The 15,040-nt window shown below is 39.8% G+C and overlaps 2 protein-coding genes across 3 annotated transcripts; one reads left to right on the forward strand and one right to left on the reverse strand.

The window, feature by feature from the left end:
• The first annotated feature begins 729 nt into the window (after positions 1 to 729).
• LOC139541356 (regulator of G-protein signaling 21-like) lies at positions 730 to 2,762 on the forward strand. The gene is made up of 5 exons (XM_071345918.1): positions 730 to 874; positions 983 to 1,075; positions 1,256 to 1,317; positions 1,578 to 1,744; positions 1,869 to 2,762. The coding sequence occupies exons 1-5, from the start codon at positions 786 to 788 to the stop codon at positions 2,061 to 2,063; spliced, it is 606 nt and encodes a 201-aa protein (XP_071202019.1). The 5' UTR covers positions 730 to 785; the 3' UTR covers positions 2,064 to 2,762.
• Positions 2,763 to 5,503: 2,741 nt separating this feature from the next.
• On the reverse strand, positions 5,504 to 14,945 carry LOC139541355 (ubiquitin carboxyl-terminal hydrolase isozyme L5-like). Of its 2 annotated transcripts, none has more exons than XM_071345916.1 (11): positions 14,720 to 14,945; positions 14,102 to 14,165; positions 10,073 to 10,178; positions 9,448 to 9,573; positions 9,262 to 9,323; positions 8,895 to 9,025; positions 8,135 to 8,198; positions 7,927 to 8,029; positions 6,927 to 7,040; positions 6,683 to 6,781; positions 5,504 to 6,455 (listed from the first exon to the last, which is right to left on the reverse strand). In XM_071345916.1, exons 1-11 carry the CDS (start codon positions 14,793 to 14,795, stop codon positions 6,411 to 6,413), a joined length of 990 nt encoding a protein of 329 aa, XP_071202017.1. In that variant the 5' UTR covers positions 14,796 to 14,945; the 3' UTR covers positions 5,504 to 6,410. The 2 variants fall into 2 exon arrangements, with proteins under 2 accessions (XP_071202017.1, XP_071202018.1); XM_071345917.1 differs by lacking the exons at positions 14,102 to 14,165; positions 14,720 to 14,945 and adding exons at positions 10,324 to 10,428; positions 10,562 to 10,627.
• Between the last annotated feature and the right edge of the window lie 95 nt (positions 14,946 to 15,040).

Consider the following 15,040-nt stretch of genomic DNA (forward strand, 5'->3'; position numbering starts at 1 on the left):
ATCAGTATGTATCTTACAGTAGGGCCTATACGTTGTGTTGTGAAGCGGATACTGCATCATGTTCAGTCCTCCACATTATCACACTTTCCATGCCTTCTTTTCTTACGACATCTCCTACTGCTTGATTAGATCTGATTGGTTTAGTTAATCAAATATATGTTTGTCTTTACAACTGCTATTAGGTGGGGGTTGGGGGAATTTGAGACTTGCGCCTAGGAGCGAAATACGTTTTTAATTGTATGAAGTGTATAATTTCCTTTGATGTTGCTGTAACTTTTATCCTGAGACTTGGAGAATTTCAGTTTAAGTGGATAGGAAAGACACCAACTCAGAAAAGGCATCAAGGCCCATGATAAACAAATGTTCATGTTGACAAAACAAGGTTTCAAACTCACCCTCTGACCAATCCTATCCTCGTCAGTCCTCTAAACTTTATTATGGTTTTGGAGGGCCTTGGTGTGCCTCTACGTCATTGGCTCACCGCCTCACCCTGAGTTAAAAATGGAAGCACAAGCACTCTCAGTAGTGTAAACATTTACACTAAACAGCCAATCACATTCCCTAGCACTGCCTTTTTCTCCCTCAGGCTCTTACCATCAGCGGATGGGCTAGTCAACTGTTTACATAGAGTGCGCCAATCAGGTTACAGATCTGTTACTCTAGGCCCACCTTTCTAGCATGACGATATCAGAGAGAAACTATAAAGTGCTCTGACTGCTCTAGAGAGAGGTAGATTAACTTGCTTGCTATAGTCAGGACTATATTCAGTTTTTCACCACAGAATCATGAGAGAGTGTGTTGTATCAGAAAGGAACATGGCGTGTACAGACTGTATGAAGGCATCGGATTTCTCTATTGATACAAAAGGAATCAAGTAAGTTATTTAATGATTAATGTTTGTATTATTAATGCTGGTTGTTATGATATTGTTCAGCAATGATAGCAGTCACATTATCCTAACAGGAATTATTGAATTTTTCAGGAAGAGAAACTGGAGGACAAGGATACGCTATCTTTTGAAGATCACCTCTTCTTCTTCTTCTTCTTCAAAATGCATGGCAGGAAGATCTTACAGGTGAGGCTCAGGGATTTGAATTATGTACTATTATGGAAGTAAAGTAAGGACTATGATAAGGCTCTATATTCTAATAATGATCCAACTTAATATGTATCAATATAAGCAGTATTTACTACTACTACCACAGTATGCTTCTTGTACATGTTGCTCTAATATGACTTTTCTCTTCTTCCTCAGGCCAACAGTGGAGGAAGTCAACCAATGGGCACAGTCACTTGACAAACTCCTGAGTCACAAATGTAAGTGCCACCGCCTGAGTGTTATAGCTCATATGATAGCAGCATGATTGTATGAAACTGGCACAAAGGTCATTGGGTAACAATTTATACGAATTAAGTGAGTCAACTTGAAGTGAAGTACAGTTGTAACTAAACTGCACCTCTGATTGGTTGATATTTGACCCTTGACCTCAACTTAGCTTGAAGGCTTCTTCCACTGCTTGCTTTGACATTCCCTCTCTGTTCTCTCTCCCTCATTCCTTCCTCCTTCTGTCCTCCAGATGGAAAGGCAGCGTTTCAGATATTCCTGAAGTCAGAGTTCTGTGATGAGAACATAGAGTTCTGGACGGCCTGTGAGGAGTTCAGGACCATCACGTCTCTAGGGAAACTGTCGTCGAGGGCCAGAAGCATCTATGAAGAGTTTATCCAGTGTGATGCTCCTAAAGAGGTGAGATTACCTTTCACTACTGTTAGTTGTTTTTTTCCCAAATCACATCTATCTAATGCCATTGTGTGATCATTCTGATTGTACAAAGACTTACTGTGGTTCTTGTCTCTATGTTTGGCTGCAGATCAACCTGGACTACCAGACGAAGGATGCTATCATCCAGAGCCTGCGTCTGCCCAGCCTGACGTGTTTCCTGTCGGCCCAGAAGAAGGTGTTTAACCTGATGGAGAACAACTCGTACCCTCGCTTCATCCACTCTGAGCTCTACAAGGAACTGTGTGCCGTCGCCAGGGGAGAGGGGAAATATCTCAAGTTTTAAGATTACTACTCGGAAGGATTGGCTATATAGTCACGCATTACATGAAGTTGCACTGACACCATGAAGTTACATGGAATGTAAAACCATTTCACATTTGAGCCATATGGTCATTGGCAATGATGTAGTGTAGGAAGTACAGCGAATAAACTAGCTGTAAATAGCTTTGCCTTTACACTTGAAAAATGTTCATTCAACTGTGCATCCTTGGTTTTGCAGAGTCAGACAAAACAACACCAGGACCTTTATACACATGATTATGCAGATCAGATGTAAAGTTGTTTTGATATTGGCTCAAAATGGAATTGCTTATCCAGTTGTGTTTGAATGCACTTTAGTCAGTTTCACTAAACACCAGTACCGGTAAATAACTGGCTACTAACTACTTGCAATTGATTGTATATGATGTGCGCAAGTACTTTCTGGGACCAGTCATATAGGTTTACATTGGCAACTGTTTCGCTGGAGAGGTGAATGGAGGTGAATGTTTGCATTGCATAGAGGTGTTTACACTAAACATTGTAGTGGAAATGGTTTTAACCATTCCAATGAGTTCAGTTCATCGTGGGTGAACTTGCTGTAAATAAAACAAATGACAGATGTAAAGGTATGGTGGCAGCTGGACTGCAACACTACTGTTTTTCATTATTTATCGTTTGTTAAATATATTCATGTCAAATAAAATAATGTTGAATTCAGAAACAATGTATTTTCTCGTTACTGGGCCCTGAAGGTTTTAACACAGTGTTAGTAATGATTAAAAAACCACAGATCCAACTGAAATAACAAACCATATTTTCAATATGACAGCGAATGACTGTCCATGACATGATAAACTATACAAATCAAATGTATTTATAAAGCCCTTCTTACATCAGCTGATATATCAAAGTGCTGTACAGAAACTCAGCCTAAAACCCCAAACAGCAAGCACTGCAGGTGTAGAAGCACGTTGTACCTTACAACTTCCCAGCAGTAGGCCTACCTTGAGGCAGCTGAGAAAGGGAATGTTTTGGTGTAAAGAGATTACATGATGTCTCCTCAGTCTTCTCCCTTCCAGGCCTAATATCTACTCAACAAACTCAAACATCAAAAGACATAAATACCTGCATCAGATCAATTCCCTTTCTCACAAGTCCTGGATGAAATCCATCTACTGCACTCTACCAGTAAAATAACGTGTGGAGAACACGTAATTCTGCTTCCAATGGAACAGTGTGTTCCCACAGCGGGATGGGATCATATCAATAAGAGGTTCCAGTAAGAATTGTTCTGTGGTCCCCATGCAAATGTGAACATCATGACTGACGTAAGGTACTGTATCTCTGTACCACTGAGGATGTGCAGACTTTGTGTCACTTTCCTGACATGACAGAGCGCTGTTAGTAAGGATGTGCATGAGCTCATAGTAAAAGCTGACACTGAACAGACAGCCAGACACCTCTCCTCTCAGACAGCTGGCCTGTAGTACTAGGACCCATGGCTTGTGTTGATATTTCACAGGCCTAATATAGGACAATTTCTCTCCTAACACATCTCAACCCAAACAGCTCAGAAATAACTCCATACACTCATAACATGAAGGCATAATAAGACATACATCTAACACATTAGTCCAAACAGACCAGAAACAACTGAATATGTTTCTTAGCAACAGGCTAATAGTTTTGCAAAAGGGCAGTTTTCCCCCCCAATAAACATCCAGTCAAAACTGTGCAAGAACTATGGTGGTGGATACTAATACACCACCACGAGAATCAGAAAACATATCCTTGCATGTCTTTCTCCCTCTGAGTTTGTGCTTAAGCTATATATGGACTCAGCCATATCAGGAAAACAGAGTACTACAATGTATGCTCTAACTGTGCAGAGATGTCAGTTTCATAGCACTTAACACCTTAAAATAACATATTAAAGCTCAGTTGGTATGTATTCCAAACATACACTATCTATTCATGACACATGCACGCGGCCTATTTTCAGGAAGTAAGTGTTCCTTCTATTCTTTTGGGTGGATTGCGAAACTTGTTTTATATGCTCCTACAGTGGAACTGGGCAGGCCTGCAAACAGCAGATTCTGCTCCAAGGAGTGCTTAGGTTCTTGTATACACAGAAAGGATACACATAGAAGAGGGTAAGTTGTAAACGTCAGCCTAAGTACAGTAAATTCAAACCCAGAAAGGCATGAGTAAAGCATCAGGCACATAATTTCTTAATTATTAGTATACATGGAGCCGTAAGATTGAAGAGGTTTCATGCTTGAAAAGGACTCCCAAGTTTCTTACAGTACTCAAAAGGTCCAGATTTCATTTTCTTTGCTAAAAATAGTTTGGCAACTTGAGAACAGGATCTACAGCACCCAACTAAAAGGAAACATTAAATGTTCTAATCGTATATATTGCAGAAAAACAATTCCTCATAAGCACACTTTAAATCATATATAAATGCATGTTCATTGGCAGAACTTTAGTGTACTTTAAAGCTGTAGGCTACAGATCAGGCATACTAAAACCAAGTTACGAGTACTAAAAAATGAAATACACATTTGGTCACAAAACATGGCTATCGATGAAAAACAGAGGAAGGACAGCGTCTCTATGTGTCTGGCTGTCTGCAAGTCATGGCCCTATGCAAGGCACAATCTGCAGAAGGTAAAAGGAGGAAATGACTGTTTGATGCGGTTAGCTATAGTCTGCCAGTGTTGTGGACATGGCTGACTACAACTAGCCAACTCTGCGTCAGAATTCTGCGTCATTATGTCAACCTAACGTCACATGGTCAAAACTCACTGCGCCAGCTAAGAGGTTCAGTAATGGTCCCTAAGGTGAAACATGACTAATGTCCTGATCTAAAGAATTTTAACCTGATTCGATATGCTTATTTTAGACTGTGTGGCACTTATCTAAAGGCAGTTGGATATGACACTGTTGCTTTGTACAGTCAATTACTGATAGGTGCAATACAGGGTTGCCTGTATGTTTGTGACATCGTAGGCGGCTCTTAGTGATTAGACATAGGTTGACATTTGTCATGAGTCATGTCTGAGTGATTTCCTCTTATATAGACCAGCTGCAAAGTTAAAATTGACTATAATATAAACATTTCATGAAAACAAGAAAGAGCTTTTTGGTCTTAATTTACAGTCAGGGTTAGGAGTGTGGTTAAGGTTAGGATTAAAATCTGATTTTATGACTCCACCAGCTAGTGCCCACTGCAGAGCTGCCTCCAGAACAAGATCCATGACGAAAAATGCTAACCTGCTGATAAGACCAGCAGCATCAAGGAATTTGGGGATCATACACCATGGGATAGAACATGATCTGTGACATTAATGACTATTTATGGATACTAATAATGATGGGAGTTGAATACTATTAAACCTGCAAACTTACTTGCATACACACAAACTTGACCATGTGGGCCTACACTATGACAGAATGCAATTAACAATCAAACTACAACACATTTTATTATGAAAATAAGACAGGTTCATTTAAACATATCTTTCCAGGCATACATTACAGCTTAGGGGTAGACGTGGGTGGGAGTCAACACAGTTCGTATCTATCCCACTGCCCGTGTGCTCATGTCTGTGGGGGAAGGGGGTCACATGAATACGACGACTGATGAGTGTTAGTGCTGAGCCATTTGTGCTTTTTGAGGTCGGTTCGGTTTCGGTTCAATTATAAAAAATATAATCACGATTTTCGAATATTTTTTTCAACATTAAATGCATTATGAAATAGATATTTTTAATGGAAATTTCAAAGCCAAAAATAGTGAGCATTCAATTGCCAAAACATTAAAAATATTCCATTGTCTTTGTCAGGTACACATTGAGTAGATATCAATAGAAAAATAGGAAATTACTATGAAATAATACAATATTTCAGTTGTGTATATTACTAAGTTTTTATTTGATGACTTTATTTTTTATTCCTTAAAGTCATCATCTCATCTCTGCTCAGGCAGTAGCAGTCTGTAGCAGCCAGTAACGGTATCTATGTGCTCCCTATAATGTACTGTCTTTAGTCATCATATTTAGCTAGCATGCCTAAGTAGCCTATGATGCAGAGCTGTCTGATGAAATCATTTGACTAGTTCTTCAAAGTAGATAAGGCATACTTTCACAAACTGTCTCTATCCCTCTTGTCGTTGTGGGTCTGTGTGTATCTAATTACCTTCAGACCAGCGTCCCACATAGTTCTTGACTTGATTTCTGTGTTGGGCTCACAAAAAAAAAACGAAATGGAATTAAAGTAATTAAACTGAAGTCGGTCGATTAGTTGTTTTATAACCCCCCCCCAAAAAACTAAATGTTGGTTAATCACTCAGCACTAGTGACTGTGTTCACTTGGCTTCCTGGACTTTTTTGGCACTCTGCTTCTCCTTTGCCTGTGGAGATGACATACATTAGTTAGTGCCAGTGAGCAGATGTCTGTAAGAGGTAAATATCACCCTCTAGTGGATATAAGTTATATAACACTATACTACAAAACAGTTAAAAAAGACTAAAGTTTGCCATATTTTGCATGTACCTTGTAGAGAACCTTCAACTACCATCATACAACAAAATTATACACACAAAATTCAAGTTTCTGCATCGGCTAAAGAGATCTCACCTTTTCCACCAAAGGTATCAACTGCTGGTATTCTGCCAGTGTCTTCAGTAGTTCCATGATGAAGGGTAGGTAGTTATGCTTTCGTCTGATGTTTTCGATCTTTAACAAAGCAAAAATAATTATATTTAAGGCAAACATTAAAATGTGTAAAAACCTCACTAAATGCCCATATCATTGTTTTTGTTGGCCAAATGCCCATACCATTGTATTTGTCGGCTATTTGACCCATGGTCAGTGAACACACCTTGTATCGTTTGAGTTTCTGATTCTCCTCATCAATCAGCAGCTGATACTTGGCAATTTCTGATTGGATCGAGCTGAGGAGGGTGCTGCTCTGTTCTGTGTCCATTGGCTCTTGCTGGGGAAAAAAAGGGTGAGAGTGTTTCCATTCGGTCAAATGTCCAACCAGATTTTTGTTTTCCGGAGAGATGTGAGATTTCCCGGCCATAACAAATAGAAAACCATTTGAATGCCACCACATGTATGGTAATGCTTTTTAGGAGTGCCCACTTGTCAATATCCTGTTTCCGTGTCAATTTATCTTTCCAAATGTCTGTGCCTCCATGCTTGATACAGTAGCTAGTTGACTAGCTAGCTTGATTTGTACAGTTGTCATTTTTAAGATAGCTGCTCGACCAGGCATTAGATTAAAGAGAAGGAAAGCTAAAATCACTTCGTCTTAATACTCCTCCTTGGTGTAAATGTCTGTAAGGGGGATTCATCTAGCAAAATGTCAAAAACTAGCTAAACATTTCTACTCTGCCTACATACAGCAGTGTCTGACTCACTGGTGATGGGAAACTTGGCGTGATAGTACCATGATAAAAATTTTAAGGTTTGTTAGCGAGAGTGCAAATTCAAGAGACAGGCAGAGTAGATGATGATACGATTGAAATACAATCTGACCCAAACTCCATGCATAGCAATGTGATTTATAGAGGATTTTATTTTTATCAGGATATTTTCTGCCGGATTGCAATGTTTTTATTTTTTGGTTATTTATTAATTTTATCTGCCAAATGCCAGCAATTACCGGCTAATGGAAAACACTGGAATGAGACCAACGTTACTTACTGCAGTTAGACTATATCTTTCATCATTAGCAGCAATTTTAAAGGACTTGATAAATGACAGTGACATGGGTGGAAGTCTATCCATGGCCCTGGAGGGCTGGCAATTGGAAGGTCCTGGCCTGAAGGCTGCCCCATGGGCATCATGGGTAACAGTGACACCACTTACAGTACCTCTGTAAGCTGGATCTGCAGCTCCGCTATCTTCCTCTCATAAATCATCTTCCTGTCTGACACGATGGCCATCAGGTTGAAGCGGATCTCTCCCTCACTGTACCTGACAAGAGTGACGGAAGATGCACAAGCAAGCATAAACACAAACAGCATCAATATGACGCACTACTCAACAGTGGTCAAAATGTAATGGATCCAAAATATTTACTTCTGTATTCTTTTCTCAATCACTGGCCGAACTGCGTTGATCCAATCGTCCTGGTTGCATACACCTGAAACACAAAACAAGAGGGGGTGAAACTATAAATAACGTTATTAAATAAATATAAATTTCATGGTAGAGCAGTGACTAGACACATGCAAGCATGTATCCTACTTTTCCCAGTCATACAACCAAAGAGAAAAGCTATATATCAATGGCCAACAAGCATATAGTTTAGAATAGGGTTTGTCTGGTTCACGACATCACTACCCACACTCCCAATTCACTAGAAAAAACGCTGAATCGCCATCCAAAAGAATATGAAACGGCAGCTTATTTCAAATTCAGTTCTCTATTACTTGTAAAATTATGTAGGACAATAAAACAACTTTCTCTCTCTATAAATCTAAATACACTGAGTATACCAAACATTAGGAACACCTTCCTAAAATGGAGTCATCATCTCCCCCCCGCCCTTAGAACGGCCTCAATTCATCAGGGCTTGGAATCTACAAGGTGTCAAAAGCGTTCCACAGGGATGCTCGCCCATGTTGACTCCAAAGCTTCCCACAGTTGTGTCAAGTTAGCTGGATGTCTTTTGGATGGTGGACCATTCTTGATTCACACAGGAAACTGTTGAGTATGAAAAACCCAATGATCAATAAAGGATCATAGTTTTCACCTGGATTCACCTGGTCAGTCTGTCATGGAAAGAAGTGTTCTTAATGTTTTGTATACTCAGTGTATATGACCCATATGTGCATACCGAGGTCGATGGGCCCTTCACGTAGTCCGTCCAGCTCATAGAGCCTGCCGTTGACAGGGACGTAACTCACAAAGTGGAATGCTTCCTCATCCTTCGCTGAAGACTTGGCGTCAAACTCAAACATCTGCTGTCTGAAAACAAAGAAACAATGAAATAACATGGCAAAAATAAGAAATTAACAGTTATATCTCATTAGCAGTGCAACTAACATCGTATTAAATCCAAAGCCTTTTTTCTCCCAAACTCTGTCTATTGAAAAACTACATGCAAACAAAATGGCAGTTTGTCTGCATACAGCCAAGCCTTCGATTTGTCTAGTGATGTCTGCGGTGAGACTATCATTCTCTGAAATCAAGAGTCAACTCACCTGGCAAAGCCGTTGTGAACTTGTCGAATAACTTCAGAGTTGCTGAGAGCCAGACCTTTCATCTTTATAGAAGATAATATCATCAATGTGTGGGTGTTATGCACATCCCAAGGACAAAACACCGACTGACAATAAAGAAAGAACAGCCTGCACAAAGTATCCGCTAACCAGAATCATGCAACTTACAGCAGCATCGAAGCTGAGTGAGAATTCTCTGAACTCTGTGAGTGTCTCTCCCAACAGCATGTCAGAGTGAGTGCAGTTCAGCAGCACACTGACAATGGCCTGGGTAGCACATGCGTTATTTATCACCTGAAACAACACACACAAAGACATTAGACATATGAGATCCTGCCAGATGATCTTAACCAGAGTTACTTTTTTAAATTTTATTAACTTGGCAATACAGTGAAAAACAAATTCTTATTCACAATGACGGCCTACCCCGGCCAAACCCTCCCCTAACCCGGACGACGCTGGGCCAATTGTGCGCCGCCCTATGGGACTCCCGATCACAGCTGGTTGTGATACAGCCCAGGATCGAACCCGGGTCTGTAGTGACGCCTCTAGCGCTGCGATGCAGTGCCTTAGACCACCGCACCACTCAGGATCCCAAATGCAGTCAATACATTGAACACAGTTACTGCAAGTAGACTCTTCTTCAAAATAGCTGCTATCAGCAGAATCAGTGCCAGGAGGAAAGTGACTTCTGAAAACCCTTCTGATGACTTTGAATATGTGCAAACTCTGCAATACATACAATGAATATATCATTTCCCCCTTGTCAAAGATGTCTAACCAAACCATGTACCTGCTTGGCAAAGAAGATGTTGTCAAGTCTTGAATCCTGAACGATAGAGCCTGCTGGTGCCTCACCTGGCTGCCACTTAAACAGGAAGATCAACCCATGAACTGGTCTGGAGGAAGAAAGAGAAGCCTAGTAGCTAACACACTTTTGTACATAGCGCTGTAACTTACTATTCGACCTAATTTTAGCGCCCAAAAAACGGAATACTTCCAGGTCAACTGTAATTTGAGAAAAAGCACAATTTCTCCCCTTACCAGCAAAATCAATGACGAAACCTTCATGCTGCCCGTCTCTGCATGATTGAAGAAAGCAATGAGCTCCGTCGACCTTTTTAAAAATGGCTGGTAGGGAAGCGAAACCTACTGCGTAATAGGGAAAGTGGTAGATAAGCCATGTAGGGAAACAGCTTTTTTCATTCAATCTGTCCAATTTATCACCTCTAAAATGTAAATGAAACACTATAAAGAGTTTATATAATGTGTCATTACATACCTATTTGAAGGTTAGTGTCGAATTTGAATCAGTTTTTTAGGGCGGCGCTAAAGTTATCTTCAGAAGTAAACAGCGGCTGTCGCGGCTTTTGAGAGTCATGATGGCTTGCAGTGATGACGCAAAAATACATTCCGTTGTACAATTGACTAGGTGTGTCCTGGATGCAATCATTGATGAAACACAGTCTGGCTTCATGAGGAACAGACATATTTCTAACAATGTCAGACTAGTATTAGACATACTTGACTACTCAGACCTAATAACTGAGGATAGCTTCATATTATTTTTAGATTTTTATAAGGCATTTGACACAGTAGAGCATCAGTTTCTCTTCCACTCCCTTGAGAGACTTGGCTTTGGGAATTTTTTCTGTAAGGCTATTAAGACTCTCTATGCAAATGGTAACAGCTCTATCAAATTGAAATATGGCACCTCACCTAGATTTGAGTTAAAGAGAGGAATTAAGCAAGGTTGTCCTATCTCCCCGTATCTGTTTTTATTAATCACCCAACTTCTTGCAAATTCTTTAAAAAATAGTCCTGTACAAGGTATTTCCATAGCTGGTAAAGAAATTATTATAAGCCAGCTGGCTGATGATACTACACTTTTTCTGAAAGACGCTAACCAAATTCCCATATCGATCAATGTGACACAATCCTTTTCCAAAGCGTCTGGTCTATACCTTAACATTAATAAATGTGAACTCATAGCTGTCAAAGATTGTGTGACACCTTCATATTATTGTATTCCAGTAAAAGAAGAACTTACATATTTAGGCATAACCATTACAAAGGATCAGAAGTCTAGAGGCTTACTAAATTTTAACCCTCTTATTAAAAATACCCAGAAGAAGCTAAATCAATGGCTACAGAGGGACTTATCTTTAAAAGGTAGAGTCCTAATAACCAAGGCCGAAGGTATCTCTAGACTAACATATGGCGCTCTATCTTTATATCTTGACAGTAAAATAAGCAAGGAGACAGACCAGATGCTTTTCAACTTTCTTTGGAGAAACCGTACCCATTACATTAGGAAAACTGTTGTAATGAACACTTATGAGAATGGTGGACTGAATTTTCTGGACTTTACTACTTTAAATAATACTTTTAAGATCAATTGGATAAAACAATTCCTAAGAAGAAGACCCACTTCTATCTGGAATTTTATTCCTCATCATATCTTCTCTACTTTTAGTGGCCTTAACTTCATGTTGTTGTGCAATTATAATATTGACAAAATTCCAGTGAAACTTTCTGCTTTTCATCGGCAGGTTTTCTTGTCATAGTTCTTAATTTATAAACACAATTTTTGTCCACACAGATATTATATATGGAATAATCGGGATATATTGTATAAAAATACTTCTTTGTTTTTAGAATATTGGTTCCGAAATAATATCCTATTGGTGAGCCAACTGGTAAATGCAGAGGGTCTTTTACTCAGTTATAAGGAATTCCTATCTCTTTACAAGGTCCCTGTAACACCTAAAGATTTTGCAATTGTTTTAGACGCCATTCCCTCAGGTGTTGCTCTGTTATTCAGGAACGTGTCAAGACCTGACCCTCAGAGCCTACCTTCTATTGACCCTGTTGACTCATCAGTAGGAAAGATTTGTTTCTCTTTTGGCCCATTCAACAACAGAGCGATACGAACCTTGTTTCAGCAGGATGTTGTATCTTTACCTTATGTCATGCCTTATTGGAATGGATTTATTTATAATATCTGTTGGGGAAAAGTTTGGATGTTGCCACACACATACCTACTGGTTAACAAAATTAAGGAGGTTTCCTTTAAAAGTATTCATAAATATTACCCTGCCAACCACTATATGAAGAAGTTTAAGGAAAACATAAATTCAAATTGCTCCTTTTGTAATGACCACCCAGAAACAGTGTTGCATCTTTTTTGGCATTGTATACATGTAAGAAAACTGTGGCAAGACATCAGTAGATTTATAATTGAACACATTTCTGAAGATTTTAAACTATTGTGGAGAGATGTACTGCTTGGATTCTTTACATACGAAAAAAAAAAAGCTGAAACATTTTTATGTCATTCATTTCATTATTCTTTTGGCCAAATTTCATATACACAAATGTAAATTTACAAACAAAAAAATACATTTTCTTACCCGACAAAAATAAATTGAACTGTATTTTAAGACAGTTAAATACTCTACTAACAAAAAAGCTGTTAGAATTGTAAGTATGTCCCTTAAGGTCCTTGTGTAATTGTTATGTGATATTGTACCCCCTAGCTCGATTGTCCGTTGTATATAATCTATATATACTTGTGTTCCCTCATGTACTTTCTGTATTGATTGTTGTTAATAAAAAATATATATAAAATTTAAAAAAGACTAGGTATCACCTGTCCCTTTCTTGTTTTTAATCTGCGAGAGAGGCTGTACGACACAGAATGAGTGCATTATGCGTGTGTAACGGATGTGAAATGGCTAGTTAGTTAGCGGTGCTGCGCGCTAATAGCGTTTCAATCGGTGACGTCACTCGCTTTGAGACCTTGAAGTAGTGGTTCCCCTTGCTCTGCAAGGGCCGCGGCCTTTGTGGAGCGATGGGTAACGATGCTTCGTGGGCAACCGTTGTTGATGTGTGCAGAGGGTCCCTGGTTCGCGCCCGTGTCGGGGCGAGGGGACGGTCTAAAGTTAAACTGTTACACGTGACGTGCTACCTGTCCCAGACCTGCTGTTTTCAACTCTCTAGAGACAGCAGGAGCGGTAGAGATACTCTTAATGATCGGCTATGAAAAGCCAACTGACATTTACTCCTGAGATGCTGACTTGCTGCACCCTCGACAACTACTGTGACTATTATTATTTGACCATGCTGGTCATTTATGAACATTTGAACATCTTGGCCATGTTCTGTTATAATCTCCACCTGGCACAGCCAGAAGAGGACTGGCCACCCCTCATAGCCTGGTTCCTCTCTAGGTTTCTTCCTAGGTTTTGGCCTTTCTAGGGAGTTTTTCCTAGCCACCGTGCTTCTACACCTGCATTGCTTGCTGTTTGGGGTTTTAGGCTGGGTTTCTGTACAGCACTTTGAGATATCAGCTGATGTAAGAAGGGCTATATAAATAAATTTGATTTGATGTACGTTACGTCGTGACAGGTCACAATTTAACGTACAGCGTCAAGGGGTCCGTTTTTTCAACTTTTCTCCAATACTATCGGTCCCGTGTGGCTCAGTTGGTAGAGCATGGCGCTTGCAACGCCAGGGTTGTGGGTTCATTCCCCACGGGGGGACCAGGATGAATATGTATGAACTTTCCAATTTGTAAGTCGCTCTGGATAAGAGCGTCTGCTAAATGACTTAAATGTAAATGTAATGTAAATGTACTATCGGGCTATTACCATGTCAATCAACGCATGAATAGAAATGCTGTTCACACCCCAGATTCTGATGCCAACAGTCCCATTAGTTTTCATTGCAGTCTCTTTGGAATGGGGTTAGTCAACAGCGTCACAGCAATATTATGCATTTGTGAAGTGTTTCGAAGCAAAGAGATTAGGGCATAGCTTACTTCAGGTTTTCAAAGTTCTCTGGTTCCATACTCCATATTTCTTCCACCTGAGCTCCTTTACAACCTGGGTTAGTAGAATGGGGAAATCTGGGTTAGTTACTATGATAATTTAAAGCAATAACTAACTATAACTAACTAACTATATGGATAGTGGACAGGACACTAGCTATTTAATTTAACTAGTCTAGCCATTTGAATTCGCAGAGGATTGCATCAACTATGACCAGTTTATCTAACTAGTTAGGCCTTCGTAATGTGTACAATATTCAACTGGAAAAGCATGCAGTAAAAATGTGTCAGCTTGTAAAGGAATTTCAGTAGTCAGCTAGCTAACCCAGATACAGAGCCAGTGGGTGTCATGCTAATGCTATCTCATCATGCTTAGTTAGCTACCACGCTGGAATAAATGACGCCACCTAGCTAGCACGTTGGCTGTAGCAGATAGCTAGATGGTGTTCAATCTGATTCTTATTATGAAATTTGCTGCACTGCAAACTAACACTACGGTCACAAAAGATGTGCGTAGCCAAGGCTACTTAATTAGCTCAGACTTTGCTATGGCTTGTAGGCAATCTTGCTAGAAAGTACTAGTAGCATGCTAGCATATAGCACACTCACCAAAGCCTTTGATCAATTCTGTGAAAACCCCAGGATCACTTTCCATAAGACACCATTCTCCTGCGCTTCCAGCCATTTTTATTTATTTCAAGAACTGTAGGGCAAGTAATGTTATTGCAGTAGACAAGCTTATATCTGTAGTGGCGAGTTATCTAGTAAAATGAATCAATCCGCTGCGTAAATTGTGTTCAAGCAAAATCTCCCGGCATGTCTTTCAACAGGAATCGTGTGCAAATCGCGCAAGGGGGGCTGTCTGTGCAAATTATTTGTCATCATAGGCCTACATTTATTTTCTACATACTATTATATATAGTTGTCATT

This window comes from Salvelinus alpinus, chromosome 16, assembly GCF_045679555.1.
Source record: "Salvelinus alpinus chromosome 16, SLU_Salpinus.1, whole genome shotgun sequence".
NCBI classification, from domain to species: Eukaryota; Metazoa; Chordata; class Actinopteri; order Salmoniformes; family Salmonidae; genus Salvelinus; species Salvelinus alpinus.

Excerpts from the sequence above, each read along its gene's own strand:
- LOC139541355 (XM_071345916.1), bottom strand. The coding sequence starts at position 14,795 with ATGGCTGGAAGCGCAGGAGAATGGTGTCTTATGGAAAGTGATCCTGGG. Across the intron at positions 14,166-14,719 it reads AGAATTGATCAAAGGCTTTG|GTTGTAAAGGAGCTCAGGTG; the intron begins GTGAGTGTGCTA and ends CTACTAACCCAG. Across the intron at positions 8,199-8,894 it reads TGAAGGGCCCATCGACCTCG|GTGTATGCAACCAGGACGAT; the intron begins GTATGCACATAT and ends TTTGTGTTTCAG.
- LOC139541356 (XM_071345918.1), top strand. The coding sequence starts at position 786 with ATGAGAGAGTGTGTTGTATCAGAAAGGAACATGGCGTGTACAGACTGT. Across the intron at positions 1,076-1,255 it reads ATGGCAGGAAGATCTTACAG|GCCAACAGTGGAGGAAGTCA; the intron begins GTGAGGCTCAGG and ends CTTCTTCCTCAG. Across the intron at positions 1,745-1,868 it reads AGTGTGATGCTCCTAAAGAG|ATCAACCTGGACTACCAGAC; the intron begins GTGAGATTACCT and ends GTTTGGCTGCAG.